Source organism: Perca flavescens, chromosome 8 (genome assembly GCF_004354835.1).
Source record: "Perca flavescens isolate YP-PL-M2 chromosome 8, PFLA_1.0, whole genome shotgun sequence".
Classification (NCBI taxonomy): domain Eukaryota; kingdom Metazoa; phylum Chordata; class Actinopteri; order Perciformes; family Percidae; genus Perca; species Perca flavescens.
The window spans coordinates 5,627,426-5,652,645 of NC_041338.1; the positions used below are offsets into that span (position 1 = coordinate 5,627,426).

General features: G+C 40.9%; 2 protein-coding genes and 1 pseudogene across 3 annotated transcripts; 2 read left to right on the top strand and 1 right to left on the bottom strand.

Moving 5' to 3' along the window:
• Positions 1 to 313: 313 nt before the first annotated feature.
• setd6 (SET domain containing 6, protein lysine methyltransferase) lies at positions 314 to 23,757 on the top strand. 2 transcript variants are annotated; one of them, XM_028584312.1, is made up of 9 exons: positions 314 to 415; positions 15,192 to 15,272; positions 16,298 to 16,442; positions 16,573 to 16,714; positions 17,938 to 18,132; positions 19,228 to 19,381; positions 19,487 to 19,667; positions 20,929 to 21,065; positions 23,371 to 23,757. In XM_028584312.1, exons 1-9 carry the CDS (start codon positions 317 to 319, stop codon positions 23,692 to 23,694), a joined length of 1,458 nt encoding a protein of 485 aa, XP_028440113.1. In that variant the 5' UTR covers positions 314 to 316; the 3' UTR covers positions 23,695 to 23,757. The 2 variants fall into 2 exon arrangements, with proteins under 2 accessions (XP_028440113.1, XP_028440114.1); XM_028584313.1 differs by lacking the exon at positions 314 to 415 and adding an exon at positions 14,608 to 14,818.
• LOC114559581 (histone H2B 1/2-like) lies at positions 5,011 to 5,958 on the top strand (annotated as a pseudogene).
• Positions 6,153 to 8,576, bottom strand: LOC114559579 (histone H1-like). Its single transcript, XM_028584314.1, has one exon. The coding sequence runs from the start codon at positions 8,266 to 8,268 to the stop codon at positions 7,657 to 7,659; it is 612 nt and encodes a 203-aa protein (XP_028440115.1). The 5' UTR covers positions 8,269 to 8,576; the 3' UTR covers positions 6,153 to 7,656.
• Positions 23,758 to 25,220: the final 1,463 nt, after the last annotated feature.

Genomic DNA, 25,220 nt, shown 5'->3' on the forward strand with positions numbered 1-25,220 from the left:
TTTTTATAGGGTGGGGGCTGTTTTAACGTCAAAAAAAAATCTGGCCTTCAATCGGCATTCAAAATAAATTCTCACTTTGAAGCTTTCTTTGAAGGCCAACAGTTTTGTATTTAAGACTTCAATGAACCCTGGCATTCCAGTGAGTACTCACTTCTGGACCTAAAATTAAAATTAAAATGCATCCAGCTGCAGAATGTGACTATAGTGGAAACCATAGATATAGAACAATATATATAACATGACGTCATAACTTATGGTATAACTGTCCGCCATCTTACTAGGGTACTGTTTACAATTGTCACCTATGGCAGCCAGTATGGTTGTCAGCTGTGCAGCACCTAACTGCTTTACCAGAAGGACCAAAGAGACCCAGGAGGCTGCCATCACTTTCCACACGTCACTAGGAGTAGATAGAGTATTTTTCTCTTCTTTTTTTAACTATAAATACAGAAAAGTTGGTGAACTAGCTAGCTAGCTAGTTACGTTGCCTAGCAACTGTTAACAGACCGGCTGAGATGTCAGTTATTGGTGATTGCTAGCTAGCTCTTAACATCATTTATGAACAGCAAACATCGTTTTAGTTGATTGATTTTTTACCTCAAATAAGACATTTAGTAACGTTAACGTTATAACAGTTTTTTTAACACGTCGTTAATATTGACATACATACATTGACTGCTGCGGCTGATTTCACTCAATCTGTGTTAAGTTTACGTTAGTTTAAGTTAAAGTTCACGACAAGTAGCCTAATGTAACGTTACACATAGAGTAAAGTTACGTTTCACAAATCAACAGTAGCCACATCCAGCAACACGGAGCCTAACAGACCAGCCGCACTTAACGGTACATTTTCACCAGCTGACGTTAGTTCCCCAAACATTAGCCATGTTGAATCCTGCTGTCAGTCATCATATATTAACTATTATATTATATTAACTATCTATTGTTGTCAGCTTACCTCATGCCTTTACACGATTTTCCTTTCAGTAAAGCAAATTAAAACTTAATAATCCATGTCTTGATGAGGTAAAGTAACGTCCAGAAAGACTTGAGCAGAAAGTCTCCAAATGTAATTTCCATAACGTTAACGCAATGAAAATTGCGACAAGTCCATCAGCAGTTCTGGTGAAGTCATTATAGTCTTTATCAACAAAAACTCATTGAAGCTAGTGAAGCTCTTCAACTACTCCGCTCATCGTCAAAACAAACTCCACGCCGGCCAGCTGACAGTAAGAAAACAAACGCTAAACAGGAAGTAGCGGGGTTGATGGGAAATGTGGTCTTATAGTTGAGATTGACATTAAAAAATATTGTTTAATGTATATTAGCCATTCAGAATACCAAAGACAGTTTTTACATATTAAGTCCATGCAAAATTGAAAAAATAAAATTATCACCTGCAATATAAATGCAAAATTATGAGATTATCTTCATAATTGAACAAATTACTTGTTCTCTTGGAGCTATATCAATCAAAATTCCACCCAAATCTCTATTTTTTGTTTCTTTCTAGAAAGGCACAGTTGTCTTACAGTCATTACTTTGAATTGAAACCACTATTGATGTATTGGTAGAAAAATATAAGGATAATAAAGACAACATGAGCCTCTTTCCCCATTGATTCCATGGAAGCAATTCTAAAACTTAACCCTGGTAAGATGGCCGCCAAGTGCTTCCATCCTGGAATGGCAAGTCAGAATTACATGTCATATCTATTGTTCTATATCTAGGGTGGAAACAGTGTCAGATAAAAAATAAATAATAAAATAAAAAAAGAGGAGTAGCCTAGAATGAGGACTAACTGAAATGGTTTCCAGTAGTTTTGTTGTTTCTAATTGTTTCATCTTCATTCTTTCAATTAATTCTTTTTCACACCCCTGTTATCCTTCCTCATTTAACCATGCATGTTTTATAACCTCGTACCAGTTAACTCAGACAGGCTTTATTTGGTCTGAACGCGCCCTAAAATTGAGCTGCTTCGTAGGGCGGGTCTTGGCGTGGCCATAGTGGGATTCGTAATTTTGCGTGCCGCTCAAGAGACAACCAATCCTGTGCGAGCAGCAGCACAGTGAGATTTGCATGAGTGGATGTAAATTGACCGTTCTGCGGCTGGCCGAGAGAACAACATATCTTTTTTTTTTATTCTCATTTATTACTGTACCATAATGCTTAGTTTTAAAATGATTAGAAACATAAATTCGGTCAATTTTGAGTAATGAATGATGAATTCTTTTAAAAGCTTACCTTCCTTTAGTAGTTTAAAAACATTGGGACTAACTATATCATTTTTATCCGTGACTGTATTAAAATCACCACACACAAGTCTTTTAAATAATTGAATTTTTCTAACTCTATCAGGAGCAGTGTACACATTAATGACACGGTATTTTTCACCCCTATAATAACAGTCAATCATAAGAAGTCTACCTGGGATTAAATCTCTTCTTCGTATTACAACATCATTCATTTTAAAGAATATACCGACACCATCAGCTTTACTTTGCCCAATAGATTTTACACTCTGTCCTTTGTTCCACATATTACACACATCAGCTACATCTGGGTAGTTGTCTCTCGTTGATTTCTTTCAGGCTGCTGGGCCGCTGGTTGTTGTTTCGGTCCTCCAGGCTGCTGGGTAGCTGGGAGGAGGAGCAGCGGTGTCTTCCCGCTGAGCAAAGCCTTTAGTTTTGTTGGCGAAAGACCTCGGGCAGCTGAAGAAGGTGTGGCTTTTTTCGCCACACAGGGAGCATTCGCTCTCACTTTCACAGCTGTTGGCTTTGTGGCCTAAGTTACCACATCGCCAGCACTTCACCGTTGGACAGTCTTTCACCTGGTGGTCGGTAGCTTCGCAAATGAAGCATTTGGTTAACTGTCCAGTGTAAATAATGCGGCCGTTGTATGGACCCAGGGAGATGGAGTTGGGTAACTGGACTAAGTGACCGGAGGTATCAGTATGTATTCGGACTTTGTACTTTCGGACACCGTACCAGATGCCATACTTGTCTACTGGTCTATATACAGATTGTATGATGTCACAGTACCGTTTTAGGTAGATCATGGTCAGCCACTCTCCCTGTCCAGAATTTCACCACTATTGCTATGACGTCTATAGCCACAGACGACTCCACGCTCCACTCACTCCATTTTGGATCGTTAGACTTGGTGGAGACCACCTCCAAAAAGCGTCGGAGTTGGGCTTCCTGGTCAGTGGCGGATCTAGAAAATTTTACATGGGGGGGCAAAGGGGTAGCGAGAGATCTTGGTAGGGTGGCAGGGGAAGACGGTACATGGAAACCCCCATACGTAAACTGCTATGCCCTACTACGCCCCGCAACGCCCTGCTACGCCCTAAACTGCTACAACTATTATTTCTATTCATAGTTCCATTATCTTTTTTGTTACTATAATTACCATTATTATGAATCATAATTCTCTATATCTGTATATCTGTATCCATCTGTATCTAACCGGCAGTGGCCACCAAGACCCTGGATCTGTCTGATGTTTCTGCCCAAAAGGAAGTTTTTCCTCGCCACTGTTGCACCAAATGCTTGCTCTTAGGAGAATTGTTGGGTCTTTGTAACTTAAAGAGTGTGGTCTAGACCTACTCTATCTGTAAAGTGTCTTGAGAAGAGTGAACTGTTGTTGTATATGTAAATATTTACATATCTAACCCTATAACATATACAACAGAATGGAAATAGCCAAAAACAAAAAAAAGGTCATGTCACGACATGTTATGTTACTGTACTGCAATTTATTTGTAAGGAGAATATAAACCAACCATATGGTCCAGGGGTAACTGCAGCCTCCTCTTCCTCTCTGTCATCTTCATCTGCCTCCTCCTGATCACTCTCTGCCTCTGTCCCTCTCTCTGAACCTGCAGCCTCCTCTTCATCCCTCACTGTCAATTCTTCCTTTCCCTCTTCTCTTTCACTCATTTCTGCAACCCCTTCTGTGGTCTTCTCCTGCTCTGACCTGCCTGGTCTCTCCAGTTTACTGCCTTCTCCTTCTTCATTTCCCTCCTTCTCTTCCTCCTGTGCACATCTCAGGATTTTCTTGGCTGGCAATATCCCCACTTTTAGGCTTCAGCTAATATCTCCAGCTACTCTGGCCTGCAAAAGTCAAGATGTGAAAAGCTCTTGTTATTCTTCTATTACATTACACTGTATGGCCCTGTAGCTAATATAAGTAGCCTAAAAAACATAACATCAGACGAGATTTATTACATGCACACATCAGTTATGTTTAGACTAGCCTTCTTAACCCCGTTGTATTTGTTGTTTTCCCAGTTTGACAGTAAAGGATGTTGCCTGGTTTAATTTGTGCAGCCGTATTGCCGTGATATGTGAGAGGAAGTGGATTTTATAATACTCCTTAAATAATCATATACAAATGATCGGTCTCAGCAAGCACTGTGTAGTGTGTTGTAACGTAACGTCACCGAAACGGCGACCCTCTGTAAACGTTATGAATTCAAACATGCCAGTTTGTAATATTTTGTATTATGCTCTTCTTGTCTTTACTGAAATCAAACTAATCAAACAGCAGAATGCGCTTACAAACCAGGAGGGAGCGATTTGACTTTTGGCTAACGTAATGGACGCGCTGTTTTCGATGCTGACTCGCCTTTAGCAGACATTACATTTATTACAAATGTAACTTTAGATGAAACGTGTGTTTTAACTTCACCTGGGGAAACTGACTTCACTTTCCGAGGCTCGGCTCGGTCGCTCCAGTCTTTGCCGGGATGCAGGGCCACCACACCGCAGCAGACTCACTGTGTGTGCGAGCCAGAATGTGCGAACGCCGCTCTGCACGTTTGATGCAGGGACGTAGCTAAGTATTTGAGGGGCAGGGGGCTAAGATTACATCTACAATTATTATTTATTATGAATTAATATAAATTAATTGTTTGTTTCAATGTTTTAAGAAGCCTGTGCACATAGTGGCAGTTTGTTTTTACAAGCAAAGTTTTTTGAACACCAAAGTTAGGGGGGCAGCTGGGGGGGTAAGGCCCTACAGTGGGGGGTCAGCTGCCCCCCCTTGCCCCCCTGTAGATCCGCCCCTGTTCCTGGTAAAACACCAGTTCAAAATCTCTCCGATTAGGCAGGGCGATGAAGGAGTAAATGTCCGTAGGACTCACCCACGACGACTGGAACAATAATTGTTCAGCCACAAAATCTCTGCTGGGCGCAGGGCCATCTCCTCCAAACTTTAATCTTGCCCAGTGTGAGCCGAACTTTTCGGAGCATGATGCCATTTTCAGGTGCGCTCATACAAAGGTGGACAGAGGAAGGAGGCTTGGCCGAGTTTACCCTGATTACCCCCCTTGCCTCTTCCGCTCATTGTGAGATCAGTCGGTGTTGGATCGTCAGAAACGAACAGAACAACATATCCGAGTCAGGACAAACCATCTGGTGGTCATGCCGGAGCCCACCGTCAAAGCGCCCAAGAAGGGTTCAAAGAAAGCAGTGTCCAAGGACGTCAGCAAGACCGGCAAGAAGAAGAGAAAGACCAGGAAGGAGAGCTACGCCATATATGTGTAGACATACAAAGTGCTGTAGCAGGTCCATCCCGACACCGGCATTTCCTCCAAGGCTATGGGCATCATGAACTCCTTTGTGAGCGACATCTTTGAGCGCAACGCCGGTGAGGCATCCCGTCTGGCTCACTACAACAAGCGCTCCACAATCACTTCCAGGGAGAGCCAGACCGCCGTCCGCATGCTGCTGCCCGGGGAGCTGGCCAAGCACGCCGTGTCTGAGGGCACCAAGGCCGTGACCAAGTACACCAGCTCCAAGTAAACCTGTTTCCAGACCAACAAAACTAAGGCTCTTTTGACAGCCACCCACTTTATCTAAAGACCTGTTCCTGATGTCCTTGAGCTGTATTGTTATTGAAATCGTAGTAAAACTTTGATAAATGTGTAAATATATGGTAGTCATATAGAACAAACTGTAATCCTTGTCAAAGTCTGGAGTTTCAGGGTCCTCTTTCTTTCTTCCTTACTGTAGGCTATACATTACAATGTAGTCTATTCCTTTGCTCTGCACGTTAGATGCTAATTGCATTTCATTTTCTCAGTAGGCGACCTACTGTAGGCTACCTGTGTGCAATGGCAATACAGTTAAATCACATCATACAGTTAAACCTATTTACCCCCTTTATTGATGGAATAGAGCGGTTACAGCAGCAAAAAGACAGCAATAGTACAAATAGAGAAAGTAAAAAAATGTGATATGATGTAGGCTATATACAGTAGCCTACATGTATATCAAACGAAGATAGGTAAAATAAAAGTCATAAATAGAAACTATACAAAAGCATATGGAGAAAAATTTTTAAAGTTAAAGTGACAGTGGTGATTAAGCAAGTATATGTTAAGAGTAGGCTTCACCACACTGATTAAGTAATGGTAGGCTACTTATAGATACACTTTCCACTAGTCATATGATTTCTGCTTAGTTGGTTTCCACACAAAAATACGGTTTGGATGCAACAGCATTTCTGTAGGACTGGATTTTTGTAATGTATTACACAATTCATCCATATGGAAGCCATACATCCAGGACTGAAGGCTTTATTTGGGGACGTTGTGTGGTCTCATTCACTGACTCCAGAGTCAGACACAAAATTGATTTTAATTGTAATGTGGTGTGGCTGTTATGACATACTTTTATGTGAATATTTCAAAAAGCTCTGCTTAAGCAATTGGCAGCAATTTATTGAGTTGGGTGATGGGACAACCTCATTAATCAAGTGTGCTTTGAAAAACCTACCCACACTTATAGGCACTGTTAGTGACTTCCCATAGGGTTAAAACAATGTACTGGTTTGCCCCAACGAGCCCCTCTTAGGGGGCCACATCTTATCTCGTCCAACAGCACCCTCTGGTCGTCACAATTATGTTATCTTACCGTGCATGACAGGCACTAATTTGTTGGTTATCTTCCTTAACTCATACATAACTTCACATTTGTTAAAATGAAACAATGTAAAGTAAAAGCACACATGCATCTCAGTTTTAAAAAACAATGTTAAGTACACATGCAGCTCAGTTTTGAAATACCATCATATATATAGGCTAAGATGTCTTCAGAAACACTGGGATGGTAACATTGTGCTATCTATAAGTGAAACTGCTACTGCACCTTTTGAAGTGCGTTTTTTAGCACAATTAAGTCAAAACATCACATTTTGCTAACCTTGACTCTGCATGATTTTAAACAAGAAGCTATCAAACATGTAATAATAAAAAAATAGGCTGGCCTGAGTGTGAATATGGAATTGTGTTAAATTCACGTTATGTATTAAATTCACATAAATAATAACCAACTGTATGATACAGCAGTAGGCTAAATAAAGCCCATTTAGCTTAGGCTACGTCATACTTTTCCTACTTTATTTACCTCCTCTAAATTACCGTAGGTTTATATTTATAAATTAAACCTAATTCAACCAAAAATACTTAATTAGGATATTGAATATGTAAGAACTTGAAATGAATAAGCATTGAACTAGGAATTACTCTTCCTCCTCTTACATCCAAAAATGTCTGCTGTTAATGACAATAAGAAACGACAGGAAAACGCTCTTTAAAAATGATGTGGCTGGCTCTTAAAAGAGCTTTTGTTCATCAGACCCGATTACAGCTCACTTCTTCTTAGGTGCTGCTGTCTTCTTCACTTTGGGCTTGGCAGCCTTCTTTGCGGGGGCTTTCTTGGCTGCAGTGGACTTTTTGGCCACCTTCTTAGGACTCTTTGCCACTTTCTTAACCGCTGCGGGCTTCTTCGGGGATTTCTTTGCTGCCGCTGCTGCTGGCTTCTTGGCTGCCGCTGGCTTCTTGGCTGCCGCGGGCTTTTTGGCCGCTGTGAGTTTCTTGGCTGCGGGCTTGTTCTTGGCTTTAGGAGCGGCTTTCTTGGTTGGCTTCTTAGCCTTCGTCTCGACAGCCTTCTCGTTCATCTTGAAGGAGCCGGAGGCCCCGCCGGTCCCCTTTGTTTGGACCAGAGTCCACTTAGCCACCAGGCTCTTGATGGTGGTCTTGACGCTGGTACTGTTTTTATCCACATCGTAGCCTCCGGCAGCCAGAGCCTTCTTGAGGGCGGCCGCGGACATGCCGCTCCGCTCCGTGGACGCGGCCAGAGCTTTAACGATGAGCTCACCAAGGTCTGGGCCAACCTTCTTAGGATTGGGAACCTTCTTCTTAGCTGCTTTCGCCGGCGCGGCTGGAGCAGGAGCTGGAGCTGGAGCTGCCTCTTCTGCCATTTTCTTCTGAAGGTCTGTTTTCTTACTCCCGACAGCACGAGAGCCTGACTAGACTGTTCAAGAGCCCAGCCGAGAGCAGCGGGCTGCTCTTAAACACACCATGAGAACCGCGGAGACTCAACCCAGCTCGTGGCTCCTCTGTGCAGTCTGAAAGCCGCGGCACTTGTGTTTTCTCTTCACTGATAAAATACTATAAACTAAATATGGGAGAAGTGCTGAAGGCTAATAGTGATGGGAGCCGATAGCGGAATTGTTTATCTTCATATTGAAGTCATGTAGAGCTCTGACGCTCTCTGCATTTTGTTCGTGGAGCCTCCAAACCTCACCTATTCACCGCCGTGGCCAGCACTGCTCAGCAGCTTTTCCCACTCATTCCTCTCCTAAAATGATTTCAGATGCATCAGAGTTCCATCAAAAACAGTTTTCCAACTGGCCCACATGTTTGTTCAGGGACTCCGTGTAAAAACAACAATCTGCTGTTGATCAGTTTGTAATAAACTGAAGTTTGTCTAGTAGCAGCAAACACACTATGGCTGAGGCTTTGTGGTGCACTTTAGCCAGACTTTATTAGAGCTGCTCCCTCTGACTGTGAACATGTCTTCTAGGCTTACTTTTACAGTTTTTCTCAATTGCTTTGGCACAATTGTCGAATGACTACTAAACGCTGTCAAACTATATGACTATTTATATGAACATTATGTCAGTTGTCTGACTGTAGTCATTTAGAATTGCTTTGGCACAAGATGCACTGAGCAAGTCTTGCAGATCAAATTAGTTGGCATTAATTTGTTATTGAATCATACTTACTCTCAAATGCAACTACACACGTGTAAATCCCTTCATGGTAAATAGAGCAACCAGCAATCACAATAATCTGTCACACATAAACTATACAAAATATTCAGGTCTATGTGGTATTGTAGTTATGAGATGGATTAGGCTAGATGGGGAACAATTCATCTTCCTTACAATTTAGAGCAGCCAAACGTTGCCTGTCCACACAGGTTTTTTGATGGAGTTTATCCAACCATCCCATCGATTTAAAAAAAAAAAATGCATGAAGATGGACAGTATATAATCACTGTCCTCAATACCAGTTGTCCTTACTTGGTGCAATGGATGCTGATTGTGAGGATATCACAGCAGATTGTTGTACGGGAGGGGTGTGCTGCGTCATGACAAAAGGTTTTTCCCTTGTTGCATTGCAAGGGTGTGATGACGATGAAAGGTTGTGGCCTGAAAGAGAGGAGCGACTGGATGACACAAGGTTGATACATTTGCAGCAGGTTTTCTTTTTTCATGCACATATTTAACGTATCTATTGTAATTTTGCCGTTGTATATTTTTTTTTTTCTGTACAAGCTTTCTTTATGTATTTGCAAGTTGGCTGATGTGTACATTTGATGAGAAATAAATGTTTTGTTAAGAGTAGTGTGTGCCATGTTTTACCTCAATACTATTCAGTTGCATAACTATACAATGTTAGCCATTGGACAATATTACAGAGGGTAACTATCACACTTTCAGATACACTGTCATTCGGCATGATGTCTTTGCATTTTGACTGTCTTGGTCTAAGCAATGATAAAAGAACCTTTTTTTGTTTTGATGACAATGATTTACTCATTGATGGATTGAAACATGGGTTCATTATTTTGATTGAGTTATCACCTTAAGCAGGTCACAGTGGTGTGCTGAATGTACCACACTGTGTGGGGTTTGACAATTGTAAGTTTGTTTCAGTAAATGTACCAGATTGATTGAGTAACACTGTAATATAAATAGTTAATAGTTCTACTATTAATGATCAAACACACTGGCACATACCTGTCAACTGTTTGGGGAAGCACATATGGTTTTAAATGTTACAGTTACACTGCTTCATACCATGCCTGAGTATAAGAAAACTTTGTTAAGTGTCACACAGCAGTTATTCTGTGCTGCTCTGCTGAGTTTGAAAGCTTGGACTGACTGAAATTTGGATTTTCAATTGCGAAGTCTCAAGAGTGACCCAGCATTGACAGAGCTAAAATAAACTATAGTTGGCATCTTTCTAACAGCTTAATGAAACCAGTTTGATCCAAAATGACAAACACTACAATTACAATTCTTAATGTTATTCTTATTATGGGCTATTATACAACCACTCAAAATGATTCTGTTCCAAACATTGGATCATATGTATCAGTGTGCAAACTTGAATGCACACTTCGACCCTGCGTCATATAGGCTAGTGTTTTGTATCACTGGGGGTATAGTGCAAATACAGCCTATAATAAATTAAATGAAATCAAAGTGGATACAAAGATAAAATTCAACAGCTTCACTGTTATTGAGCCTAGCTCTTCCAAAATCACTCCACACATCTATGGCCTCCCTCTGAACATACTACACCGACTAATGTTTTACAATATGCCTCAGCCTATTTTTTATGAATTGTTATTGCCAAAAATTCAATACCGTCAATGTTATTGAGTCTAGCTCTTCCAAAATCACTCCACATATCTAGGGACTCCCTACCAACATACTACACCTTCTTACGTTGGGTAAGCAGGCTCAGTCTATTTTTAAATAATTTTTATTGGGGATAACATCCAATAGCTCCACTGTTATTGAGCCTAGTGCTTCCAAAATCACTCCACACATCTGGGGGCTCCTTACCAACATACTACACCTTCTTATGTTGGGAAAGCAGGCTCAGATTATTTTTAAATAATCTTTATTGGGGATAACATCCAATAGCTTCACTGTTACTGAGCCTAGTGCTTCCAAATTTACTCCACACATCTGGGGCCTCCCAAACAACATACTACACCTTCTTATGTTGGTATAGCAGGCTCTGCCTATTTGTAAAGAATTTTTATTGGTGATAACATCCAATAGCTTCACTGTTATTCAGCCCAGTGCTTCCAAATTTACTCCACACATCTGGGGCCTCCCAAACAACATACTACACCTTCTTATGTTGGGAAACCAGGCTCTGCCTAAATTCAATACCGTCAATGTTATTGAGCCTAGCTCTTCCAAAATCACTCCACACATCTATGACCTCCCTCTGAACTTACTACACCCGCTAAATTTTGAAAATCTGGTTCAGCCTATTTATAATATATTTTTATTGGGGAAAAATTCAATACCGTCAATGTTATTGAGTCTAGCTCTTCCAAAATCAATCCACCCATGTAGTGTCTCCCTCTGAACATACTACACCCGCCACTTTTTGAGAATCTGGCTCAGCCTATTTTTTATGAATTTCTATTGTGAAAAAATTCAATACCATCAATGTTATTGAGTCTAGCTCTTCCAAAATCGCTCCACACATCTAGGGCCTCCCTCTGAACATACTACATCTGCTAATTTTTGAAAATCTGGCTCAGCCTATGTTTTATGAATTTTTATTGTGAAAAATCTCAATCCCGTCAATGCTATTGAGTCTAGCTCTTCCAAAATCACTCCACACATCTATGGCTTCCCTCTGAACATACTACACCCGCTAAATTTTGAAAATCTGACTCAGCCTATTTATAATATATTTTTATTGGGGGAAAATTCAATACCGTCAATGTTATTGAGTCTAGCTCTTCCAAAATCACTCCACAAATCTATGGCCTCCCTCGGAAAATACTACACCCGCTAAATTTTGAAAATCTGACTCAACCTATTTATAATGTATTTTTATTTGGAGAAATTGCAATACCGTCAATGCTATTGAGTCTAGCTCTTCCAAAATCACTCCACACATCTATAGCCTCACTCTGAACATACTACACTGAGTAATATTTGAAAATATGGCTTAGCCTATTTTTAATGAATTTGTATTGGAAGAAATTCAATACCGTCAATGCTATTGAGTCTAACTCTTCCAGAATCACTCCACATACTTAGGGCCTCCCTACCAACATACTACACCTTCTTATGTTGGGAAAGCAGGCTCTGTCTATTTTTAAAGATTTGTTATTGTGGATAACATCCAATAGCTTCACAGTTTTTGAGCCTAGTGCTTCCAAATTTAGTCCACACATCTAGGGTCTCCCTATCAACATACTACACCTGCTAATTTTTGAATAGCTGGCCCAGGCTATTTTTTATGTATTTGTATTGTGAAAAAATTCAATACCATCAATGTTATTGAGTCTAGCTCTTCCAAAATCACTCCAACCATGTAGTGTCTCCCTCTGAACATACTACACCTGCCACTTTTTGAGAATCAGGCTCAGCCTATTTGTTATGAATTTCTATTGTCAAAGAAATCAATACCATCAATGTTATTGAGTCTAGTGCTTCCAGATCTACTCCACACATCTAGGGCCCCCCTCTGAACATACTACACCCGCCGCTTTTTGAGAAGCTGGCTCAGCCTATTTTTTATGTATTTTTATTGTGAAAAAAAATTCAATAGCTTCACTCTTTTTGATTCTAGTGCTTCCCAAATCACTCCACACATACAAAGCCCCCTGCTGGTTGTACTACAGCACTTACTTTTAAAAAATAGGCACAGAAGGTGTAGTATGTTGATAGGGAGACCCTAGATGTGTGGAGTAAATTTGGAAGCACTAGGATCAATAACAGTGAAGCCATTACATTTTTCCCCAATTAAACTATATTATAAATAGGCTGAGCCAGATTTTCCAAAAATAGCGGGTGTAGTATGTTCAGAGGGAGGCCCTAGATGTGTGGACTAAATTTGGAAGCACTAGCCTCAATAACAGTGAAGCTATTGCATTTTTCTCCACAAAAAGAAAAATAGAGTGAGCCAGCTTTCCCAACATAAGAAGGTGTAGTATGTTGGTAAGGAGCCCCCACATGTGTGGAGTAAATTTGGAAGCACTAGGCGCAATAACAGTGAAGCTATTGCATTTTTCTACAATAAAAATTATTTAAAAATAGACAGAGCCAGCTATACCAACATAAGAAGGTGTAGTATGTTGGTAGGGAGCCCCCAGATGTGTGGAGTAAATTTGGAAGCACTAGGCTCACTAACGGTGACGCTTTTGGATGTTATCCCATATAAATAATTCATAAAAAATAGGCTGAGCCTACTTTTCCAACATAAGGTGTAGTATGTTCAGAGAGAGGCCCCAGATGTGTGGAGTAAATTGGGAAGCTATAGGCTCACTAACCGTGAAGCTATTGGATGTTATCCACAATAAAAAATATATTATAAATAGGCTGAGTCAGATTTTCAAAACTTAGCGGGTGTAGTATGTTCAGAGGGAGGCTATAGATGTGTAGAGTGATTTTGGAAGAGCTAGACTCAATGGCATTGACGGTATTGACATTTTTCGAAATAAAAATACATTATAAATAGGCTGAGTCAGATTTTCAAAACTTAGCGGGTGTAGTATGTTCAGAGGGAGGCCATGGATGTGTGGAGTGATTTTGGAAGAGCTAGACTCAATGCCATTGACGGTATTGACATTTTTCACAATAAAAATTCATTATAAATAGGCTGAGTCAGATTTTCAAAACTTAGCGGGTGTAGTATGTTCAGAGGGAGGCCATAGATGTGTGGAGTGATTTTGGAAAAGCTACACTCAATAGCATTGACGGTATTGACATTTCTCCAAATAAAAATATATTAAAAATAGACTGAGTCATATTTTCAAAACTTAGAAGGTGTAGTATGTTCAGAGAGAGGCCATAGATGTGTGGAGTGATTTTGGAAGAGCTAGGCTCAATGACAGTGAAGCTGTTGAATTTTTCTCTTTGTATCCACTTTCGGTTTTGCACTTTGTAGACGGTCCCTAGACGCTCGGCTGAAAGCTGAACGCTCACAGGGATGCATTGGATTTATCCACATATGTAGACGGTACTTTCGGATAAAAACCGGGTTGTAGCTTGTTGTATACCTTCCTACGGTTAGATAGAGCTGCCTATTGTGTAAGTAACACGTTTCGCTTATGATTTATTGAACCGCGAACCCGCAAATCTTGCGAATCTGCCAATTTCTGTCTAACTTTACCGAAGTATAAAATAGCCCATAAATATATTAAATGTGTGGTAGCAGCCTACGTGTTCAACAAACTAAGGGACAGTTCACACCAAAATCAAAAATAGCCTTCCTCTTAGTGCTATTTATCAGCCTATTTTTGCTGTGAGTTCAGAGTTAGCATAGATATCGTTAATTAACAGGCACTGACACTCCCGTTTTGCATTTGCTGACACTTAGGTAAAGTTAGGAAATGTAAACTTCGATTTGCAGAAATAATTTTAAAACTAAACTAAGCTATAAAGCTTAAGGTTACATCGAATTATGTAATATAATGTTTTATATCCATGGTTTAATACGTTCTCAGCTACCTCCCTCGATCCTCGGCTCCTCCCCAGCTCAATAGTATGGCTCCACCTTGAGAGAACGGTAGCCTAAAGTCATTGGTTGCCTGCAAGTCCACTTTTGGGTCAAACTTAACCCACGTTTTCCCCACAGTCCGCATGCTCGAGTTAGCTTTGGGCTAACGTTACCAGTTGTTAACCAGCATCAGCGCCTGGTTAGGTCCTGGGTTTGGAACAACATTTTATAAAGATGGCAACCAAAGCGAAACGACTCAAGGTTACAATTTAATCAGTTTTCAACAAATAAACAAATATGATACAGCTGTTTGTACATGTGTGTTTGTGTAACGTCCAGTCACCGATGCATGCTGTGTTGGCTCACAACGTTAACGTTAAAGTATAACGTTTTGTGTGGTACAGTTAGGGACAATCTAATTAAGCTAACTAGGCAAAGTTATAAACGCAGTAGTAGTAGTCTGTTTTCCAGCTATTGGTGCTATTCGTTTTTCAAATAAGCTAACGTTACGTGCTCGGCAGCGATGACTGACTGTAACTTATTAGTTTCACAGTAAAAACCAAGTTTACCAAAAAGCACTAGGTCGCACATACTGTATCATATTTTGTTTAAGTTTGTATCCTTGTGCTGACAGGTAGATGATGGTCCAGAGGTGGATCCTCTGCAGAACTTTCTTCAGTGGTGCAACAGAGTGGGTTTGGACCTCAGCAATAAGGTATGTCATCACAGGTTGCACGCAGGCCCCTAAGACGGCTAGTATTTTATCACTGACTTTGTTTTGTCAGTTTTTTTTCCTGCCATTTCTCCTTGTTCACTATTTGACAGGAAGCTCGAGCTTGAGTAAGCTGAACTGATCCCAAATTGGTTTGCACACATTCATAAAAAACACAATATCGATTCAGTATCGTTATAGCAATATCACGTTGCACAATATTATATCGAAAGGGGTTTCAATATTTTGTTTATTTTGTGGAGCGCTGCGTCCGTCCGTTGGCTGCGTGGCTTAGTTGTGTTTGAGTTAGAGCCCGCTTGAAACGCTGCAATGATCATTTTCATTGACCAGTTACCGCGCCACTTGCACATGTTAGTGCACGTCAGCGCCCGGGTCCACTACGCGACAAACCTATGGAGCGTACCACGTCTGTGCATATTTCGATAGAGTGACAGTGTAGGTGAAGAAATTGGTAGAGACAATTAAACGGAATGAATCAAAGAAGCGAAAGAAAAGTTGTGTCCTGTTCTCTTTATTTATATATTTTATACTGTCCAACCAGTAAAACATGTCCTGTTCTCTTTATTTATATATTTTATACTGTCCAACCAATAAAACATGTCCTGTTCTCTTTATTTATATATGTTATACTGTCCAACCAATAAAACATGTCCTGTTCTCTTTATTTATATATTTTATACTGTCCAACCAATAAAACATGTCCTGTTCTCTTTATTTATATATTTTATACTGTCCAACCAGTAAAACATGTCCTGTTCTGTAGACATGGTCCTTATTTATTTATTCATGTTGGACCAGTCCAATATGACTGTCAGTTGAAATAAACCTTACTGTAAAAAAAACTTGTTTTATTTGTTATGAATCTATTTTGATGTGTTTTCCCATAACCTTTGTAACTTTACATATGTTTAAAAATATTGAAATTAATATCTATATATCGCAATATCACATTTTGTCAATAGCGTGCAAGCCTAAAATAAACTCACTATGTGTTTCTGACTGTGTAGGTGTGTGTGAGTAAAGAGGGAACGGTGGCGGAGTATGGGATGCTGGCTAAGGACAACATAGAGGAGGGCGAGGTTTTATTCACCATCCCCAGATCAGCTCTTCTCCATCAGGAAACAACCAAGGTCTCTGCCCTGCTGGACAAAGGTGACAGTTAATGATTACAAAGGAACTTTCCCAAGACGGAAGCTGCCTTATTCGCCTTCTCTGCTTGTAACCTCTCTGTTTTCTCCTCCTTTTTTTTTTTTTTTTTTTTTTTTTTTTTTACCTTTCGCAGAGAAGTCATGTCTGGAGAGTTCGTCTGGCTGGGTTCCTCTGCTACTGGCTCTGCTGTATGAATATACCTCTCCACAGTCCCACTGGAAACCCTACCTCTCTCTGTGGACCGACTTCAAGACACTGGACCACCCCATGTTCTGGTAAGAAATGGTTTTAAATCAGTGTCTAAAGTAGGGATGCACTGATTTTTGGGGTTCCTACTCCCATCCTCGTTCCGTTAACACAGTAAACACATTAATTAAGTAAACAACGTCCACAGCAGTGTATTTTTCATTTTATTTTAACTGTTAAAAAAAAAAGAATAGGCAACATTATGCCAGGAAGACTAGACTGGGAAAAACTATTTTGACTTGTTTTTTTCGGTGTAGGGCTAGCAACACTGGTAATGGTCGTCTGGTTAACACCAGTTTTTAGCTGTGACAGTCCTTCCTTTGCCATACCTGAAGTTGCTGCATTTTGGCTGCTGTCTGTAGATTCCTTCGTGCACAATAGAGGTGTTGAAATTAATCAAATAATCAATGCATCGAATCGTGGACATGGACGATGCTGCATCGATAATCGGCCGGCTCATAATCGATTATTTCTGTTTACAATTTAATGTAGGCCTAACAACCTTTCTGTTTACATATTCGGTTATGTTTTGCACATTCAGGAAGTGCCATGTGCTCAGTGCTGTAGTTTTATGTATCCAATTTATTTAGTATTAGAGCACTGCAGAATGTTTTGTTTTTGAAGCTTGAAAAGCTATGAATTAAATATCCTACACGGATTTAATAGTAAAAATGTATTTGATGCATCGAGATATCGAATTGAATCGCTGACATGATAATCGTAATCCAATCGGGAGATCAGTGAAGATTCACACCTCTAATGCACAACTCTAATGCACAACTTGCCACCACGAGACAAATCGGCATTGCAAATTGAACATGTAGCTCGACTTGAACGGCCTTCTTTTGCCTGAAAGTACTGCGTAACAACACATTTTCTGCCCACGAGTTCCATTTTCACTCTCTGCCAGCCTACTGCACTGAACGGTCCACCTACGTAAACACCTTCCCGTAATCAACGGCGGCGTCATTACGTCGCTCAGCGTAGCGCGCCTAGTGAAAGCGTAGGGTTCGGTTCCGTGGAAAAAATGTTGAGTGTGAAAAAAGCCCAATATTCGTCCGAATCCTGGATCCCTGGTCTAAAGCCCATTCTAGAGCTCAAGGAAAAAGCGATTACATTGCCAACCACAGTAACAGCCTTTCCCCTGAATGTTCTGTATGTTGTGAAGTGTGATTTTTTATTTTTTTTTTATTTTATTATTATTTATTTTTTTGTAGCTTTCTTTACAGTAATTTACGGTTGATCCGTGCAGGTCTAAAGAGGAGAGAGACAGACTGTTGAGCGGAACAGGTATTCCAGAGGCCGTGGACACAGATTTGGCCAACATCCAGAGGGAATACTCTGACGTGGTCCTTCCCTTCATCGCCAAGCATCGAGACGTGTGGAACCCCGACACACACACACTGGAGCTGTACACGCAGCTGGTGGCCTTCGTCATGGCCTACAGGTCAGTGAGCATGTCTAACTCCGTTCTCTTCGGGGGGAGGGGGGCAACAACAAATAGTAGTCTTAAATAGCTTTGTGGCAACTCATTTGGCAACGGTTTGAATGTAATGGACGTTCATTTTTATCAAAAAGTTACGCGCTAAAGCTTTAACGTAATCGTTCCATTATGGTTACGTTACATGTAGTTGCTAATAGTTGACACTCCCGTTTTGCATACGCTGACATAGGGCTGTGCAATTAATCTAAATTTAATCGGGATTATGATTTCAGCTGCCAACGATCACAAAAACAGAATAATCGAGAAAAACAATTATTTCGCTCATTGCGTTTTGCAAGTTAACTATTGTTTTCTCTTTTGTGTTCTGAATGAAAAAATAAAGTTTCAATAGGAAAAGTATTACGGCAAAGTTCACAGTTGTATATGTTTTTTTTTTTTTACTGTTGATTTATGTAACTTTTTTTTTAAGTTCAATAATTGCAACATCTTACCAGAAGTCAATGATTAATTGTGTTAAATTATCGTGATTTCAATATTGACCGAAATAATCGTGATTATATTTTTTCCCATAATCGAGCAGCCCTACGCTGACACAAAACGGACGTAAAAGCATATTAACCGTTCACTGCACGTGACCGCTAGTAAACATATTACATCTTTGATGTCATTATTCAGTTTTTCAAAAATCGGTTTAGGAATCGGAATCGTTTTAAAAGTACTGGTTCGGAATCGTAAAAATCCAAACGATACCCAACCCTACTGATGTATAACTTCGAGCTAGCAAGCTACGTGGTGAAAACGGCAAGATTTGACAAAGATTTGGATGGTGCAACAAGGCAGGCCTGCTTGGTTCTTTCGGGGAATGATTGTAACAACCCAGAGCCATTTTTTTCTCTCCTATCCTAGAATGTGTGTGTGGCGTTGCCAGACCATATTCCACAGCGCTGTGGAGATAGGTCTGTTAATGCGAGACTAGTGAGCACGAGACAAAAATACACTCGTGACGTACATCAAGTATCTGGATCTTTTCCTTCCTTGGTTGTCGCTCTAAATTCAGCCCCGATGTCGTCCCCTCCCTGTTCTTCCTCCTCTCCGTAGTTTCCAGGAGCCACAGGAAGAGGACGACGATGAAAACGATGATGATGATGAGGAGGAGGAGGAGGAGAAGGCCCCCAACCCACCGATGATGGTTCCCATGGCTGACATGCTTAACCACGTGTCCAAACACAATGCTAATCTGGAGTTTACACCGGTGAGGGTTAATTTTATTTATTTTTTTCCCCCTCTTACTTTTTATAATTGTTGTTTGGACTTATTTGTTTCTTGTTCTTATCTCCCTACACGCCATCTTTCTCAGGACAGTTTGAAGATGGTTTGCGTGCGCCCCATTTCTAAAGGAGAGGAGGTGTTTAACACCTACGGGCAGATGGCCAACTGGCAGCTGCTGCACATGTACGGCTTCACGGAGCCGTATCCCAGCAACAGCAACGACACCGCTGACATCCCCATCACCAACATCTACAAAGTGGCCGCACAAGGTGACAAGAAATGTCCGTTGCCAATGCTGTGACTTCGACATCGGTTCCTGAAGGATTCTTTTTTTTTTTTTTTCTTTCTTTCTTTTTGAAACCAATTTCACAAAATCTATTGTAACAAAAAGAAGTTACGACATCACGGCACAAATCCTTTATTTCTTTTCCAGCTCCTACTACACGAGCCCCGTGTCTGTCACGTAGAGTTTTCCCTGCGTGTCTCTACGACGTGTAGCGTTAGACAGCCAATCACAGACATTATTAGATCTTGGTAGAAGCATGCTGCGTGCTGATTGGCTCACTGACGCTGGTTAGAGGTATCTGAATTTGGTATTGAATGACGAGACATTTTTTCGAAACTCGGTACTAAGGAGGCAATTCGCTCCGTGCCTAAAAAGTATTGAATTCTGTGCCCAGCCCTAAGGGTGATTTGGTTGAAGTTTTGACAAACTACAGTAACACAAGACAGGAGTGTTTGACGTGGACCCAAATACAACCCCCGGTACTTTGTGCTTCCTCTTAACCCTTGTGTTGACTTCGGGTCACATTGACCCGTTGTACAATTTTTGTTTTATATCAGAAAACATGGGACGTTGAAATAAGCGCTGAAAATGTGTAGAAGAAAAATGTAACAATTTAAAACGTTGGAAAAAGCAAAAACAAACTGAAAAAAAGGCGTCGGGGAAAAAAAAGGTTGACGGGAAGACAACACAAGGGTTAAAGGGGAACTATGCAGGTTTTTTGTTTAGCTTAATTTACCTTAACTGAACAGCTTTGGAGTTGAGTTGATTTTGGGTTGAATGGTGGCCGTCTTGCCTGTGAGCGGAAAAACCACCTTTGCAACTTTGGGCCGCCGGCCTCAGCGTCAGGAAGTACGGCGTGATATCAGGTCTCGCCATGTTACGAATCGCTTCACGGCACTGCACACGTACAGGAACCGGCTAGCTACAAGAACAAGGTAGCGATGGAGTTTTACACACACATCGTCATGGCTGAGCCGGCAAAAAAAATAAAAAATAAAAATAAATAAATAGAAGCAGAAAGCTAGAAAAGAATTGTCGGAGGAACAGAGAAAGAGGAAACGGCAGACTGACCGAGCGAGGAGTCAGACACGAGCAAACATCGGAGCTGCCAAATATCTATTCTGAAGCTGTAGGTGGAGCGCTATAGAGAAACCTGCGAGCAAAAAGCGAAGAACTTGCCAAAACTGCATAGCGCCCCTTTGACCCTCCCTCCTCATCTCCCCGCCTCCCTCTTCTCTTGGCAGGTGCTGGGTGTGATGTGGGCCGCCGGCTGCTGGAGGAGCAGTGGGAGATGCTGGGCCAGATGATGCAGGAGAAAGGAGCCGTTGTCTTTGGCAAACAGGGCTGCCTAACAGACACGGAGCTACATACTGTGCTTAAGGTGAGGGGGGGGTCCATGCGACAGGGGTGTTTAAATGACATGTTTGCTTGCACAGGCTTTTTTTTTTTTTTTTTTTTTTTTTTTTTTTTTAACTCACACAAGCAAAAGAGCGCACATCACACCCGTTTTAGCATCAGTTCACTGGTCAACAGTTCATTTTAGAATTCATTTTAGAATTCTGGTCCTTGCTTATAGAGCCTTGCACTGACAAGCTCTTTTATTTATTTATTTATTTATTTATATATATATATATATATATATATATATATATTATGCTCCTTATGAGGAGCAAGGTTACCTCCCCTTTGCCTGCCCAGAGAATTTGGCCCACCCATGAGAGAGAGACATCATGGCTTTCAAACGAGCAAAGTGGCAGTTGGTCAAGGCCACACCCCCACTCTCCACCTTGCCCCCCCCCTCTCCTCCTCAATAGCTACAGACACAGAAATGACACATACTAAGGAAAGCTCATTGTGGGACTGGCTCTAGTGGCTGTAATTCTGCACCAAGGCTGAATTTCGGGAAAGAGACTTCAGATACAGTATTAGGGGACCACTAAGATCTATATAAAAGAGACTTCAGATACAGTATTAGGGGACCACTAAGGTCTATATAAAAGAGACTTCAGATACAGTATTAGGGGACCACTAAGGTCTATATAAAAGAGACTTCAGATACAGTATTAGGGGACCACTAAGGTCTATATAAAAGAGACTTCAGATACAGTATTAGGGGACCACTAAGGTCTATATAAAAGAGACTTCAGATACAGTATTAGGGGACCACTAAGGTCTATATAAAAGAGACTTCAGATACAGTATTAGGGGACCACTAAGGTCTATATAAAAGAGACTTCAGATACAGTATTAGGGGACCACTAAGGTCTATATAAAAGAGACTTCAGATACAGTATTAGGGGACCACTAAGGTCTATATAAAAGAGACTTCAGATACAGTATTAGGGAACCACTAAGGTCTATATAAAAGCATCCAAAGAGCACCGTGTCATGGGACCTTTAAAAAGCAGTTGAAGACTTTGCTATTCAAACAGGCTTTTAGTTAGACAAGGGCTATTATGGCTGGTCTGATTTTATGTGTTTAACACCTTCCTTTGTACCTTATTGTCACATACACATACATGTAGCGAAATTCATTCTCTGCATTGAACCCATCCCTCCAGGGAGCAGTGGGCGGCCATTTACAGCAACTCCAGATCTGAGCCGGTGCCTTGATCGAGGGCACTGACTTGAGAACCTAGTACAGGGTTTTTTGATGGTGGGGGAAACCGGAGCACACGGAGGAAACCCACGCAAACATTAGCCTCGTGAGACCGTCCCGATCTCGAGAACTCCAGTTTTCCACTCGCAGATCAGACAAATTTGGAGCCATTCGCCAAACGACCGACCAATCAGGTTTTGAGACGGGTTTGGGTGTGATGCAACGAGAAGCGACCGTTCAGTCTAAACAACGTGGCGGCTTCCACGGATGAGATGAGAGTAGCCATCGCGCAAGTTTGATCCGAATTAAAAAGTATTCCTTCATTGAAAGAAGAGCAAAAAACGGCACTGGAGGCTTTTCTCGGACCGGCAAGAGTTTGATCTGATTGGTTGATTTGGCCCGTCTATCACCAACATAGGTGATAGACAGATGGTTTATCCAATCAGCTAACCAGTATTTTCGCCCCTTCCCAAAAGTTCTCCAACGGAAAGTTCCCAGATGGATATGCCGAGCAAATGCGACTCTGGCGGAGTCAGGTTAACGCAAACATGGGGAGAACATACAACCTCCACGCAGAAAGGCCCGGAACCTTCTTGCTGAGGCCACAGCGCTAAGTTAACCATTGGGCCACCGTGACATATTCTTATGTCTTTTATTTATCCTATTTCCCTTTATTGACGCACTTTGTGATTTTTATCTGTGAAAAGAGCTGTATAAATAAACTTTACTTTCACCTGGAAAACACACACAAGACCACTTTGTCAGAGATGAACAGTGTTGTGACCAAGTCACCCAAGTAGGTCTCAAACAACAGAAACGTGACGTTAAATTCTACAATTTTATATTTAACAGCTAACATTCCGACTCATGAATACACGTAAGTCGTCCGAGTCATCATGCCTCTAGTCAAGTCTCGAGTCATTAAGTCCAAGTTGAGTCTCAAGCATAGACTGTATACAACTCAAGTCATTTATTTTTTTTGTCAAGACGCAAGTCATCTAAATGGTGACTCGGGTCTAAGTCCCCAAGTCTTAAGTGAAGGATGGCTGTTATTGTAAACACATCTCTTTGCTTTGTGCATCTTCAGGTGCTGTGCATGTCAGAGGAGGAGTTCTCCGAGTTCAAAGCTAATGAAGGATGGGAGGAAGATGAGGAAGACGAGATTTCCCTCGCTTTCTCCAACGAGGGTCTCCCCGGATTAAAGGCTTCGTGGAAATGGCTGCTTCACGAAGCGGCCCGTCTGACCCTGAGGTCCTACGGAGACTGGGCGGAGGGCGTGGACAGCCACCAGGCGCCGACGGAGGACAGAGTAGCTCTCGGAGGACTGAGCAGCAGGCAGCAGAAGGCCCTGCAGGTTCGCTGTGGACAGCAGAGCATCCTGCACAGACTGATGGAGCTCACCAAGTCGTGACTTCAGCACCGAGCTATGCAACTTTTTCTGCCGCTTTTTCCGACGTTTTTATCACCTTTTATTTTCCCTTTTCCATAATTTCACTTTTCTCCTGCGCTTTTTTTTTTTTTTTTACATGTTTTTTTGTAACTTTTTTCCAAGTTTTTGTGTACAATTTTTTTTCAAATGCTGTAAGATTAAACACCCAAATTCAAAGAAAGTAGTGAACTGATAATTTATTTTACTTCTGAAGAGCGTCGTATGGAACCCTCCGTTATTTTTTGGGACATTTTGGTTGACAGAAACCCAAATTTCTGATATAGAAACTTTTAGACAATGGGTCAAGGGGGGGACAAGACTGAAATGTCTCAAAATACACTGTCAAATGTGTTCCTGGAGGCAGGCAGTTCTCAACAGTCCTTTGTGTTGCACTCCTCTTAGCAATCAGTGTTGATTTGCAAGAGATTTTGCTATTATCTGTACATAAAACAGGGAACAATTATGACCGTCCATCCTTTTTGATTGTTGGCAGCCAAAACATTTTTTTTAAACTAAATTTTTATTTTAAATGTCTATTTAAACTTGCTAAACAATGAGGACAAATTCTAATTTTGCATATACAGTAGTAGTAGAAATTGAGTGAGATTAGCAAGTTAGGTTGTTACACCTTTAAAACTGTTGGTCTGTTATTTAGCCATTTATAGTTTAATACGCATATATTTTATTTATATCAATACATTTTCTAGTTCTCTAGTCCCGTGTCCCAGGTTTCAAAAGTAGGTATACATCATCTCCATGTAAAACCTTAGAACTTCAAAAGAACATGGAAACATGAATTAGTTCATAAGGAACCATGACTACGTTTACAAGCACATATTCTGGTTTTTGCCCTTATTCTGGAAAAAATATTCAGAAGAAGTTGTATACATGGCTGATAAAAATGAATATTCCTGTTTACATGCAGCCGGGTAAAATAGGATTATTTCGAAGTTCTCCACGAGTAGCGGACTTGTTTAACCGTGCGAACACAGTGTCCCTCTTTCATTCAACCAGCTTGTTGAAAAGGTCAGCGCTGTGATGTTTGTGCGTATTAAAAAATAAATTAAAATAAACTGTTTATGTCCAAATCTTTCATAATGTTTAAAAATAGCTGGGTTTCCTTCGGAACAGAAATGTGGTCTTGTATTTTGGGCATGCTTCTCTATCCCAGGTTCGCTAACAACAACCACAGCAGTGCACTGAGCGGACCGTCAACAAGTAAGCTGGCAAAATGTGGTAAAAACTCGCATATTCCAAATGCGCTGTATAAATGTCCAAAGAATGCTTCTAAAACCCACATAAAAACAGCATTAATTTGGAATTATTCCATATATTACACACATTTGGAATACTGTCCTCTTCAGAACAATATTGCTTTTTTTTTTTTTTTTTTAAATCACATCAACTGGCACAATAAACACACCCGAAAGGCTATCGCGATAGACCCAAAACAGATTTGTCTTTTGTTAGTTGAAAGAAAATATCCGTAGAAAACAGCACTTTAAAAT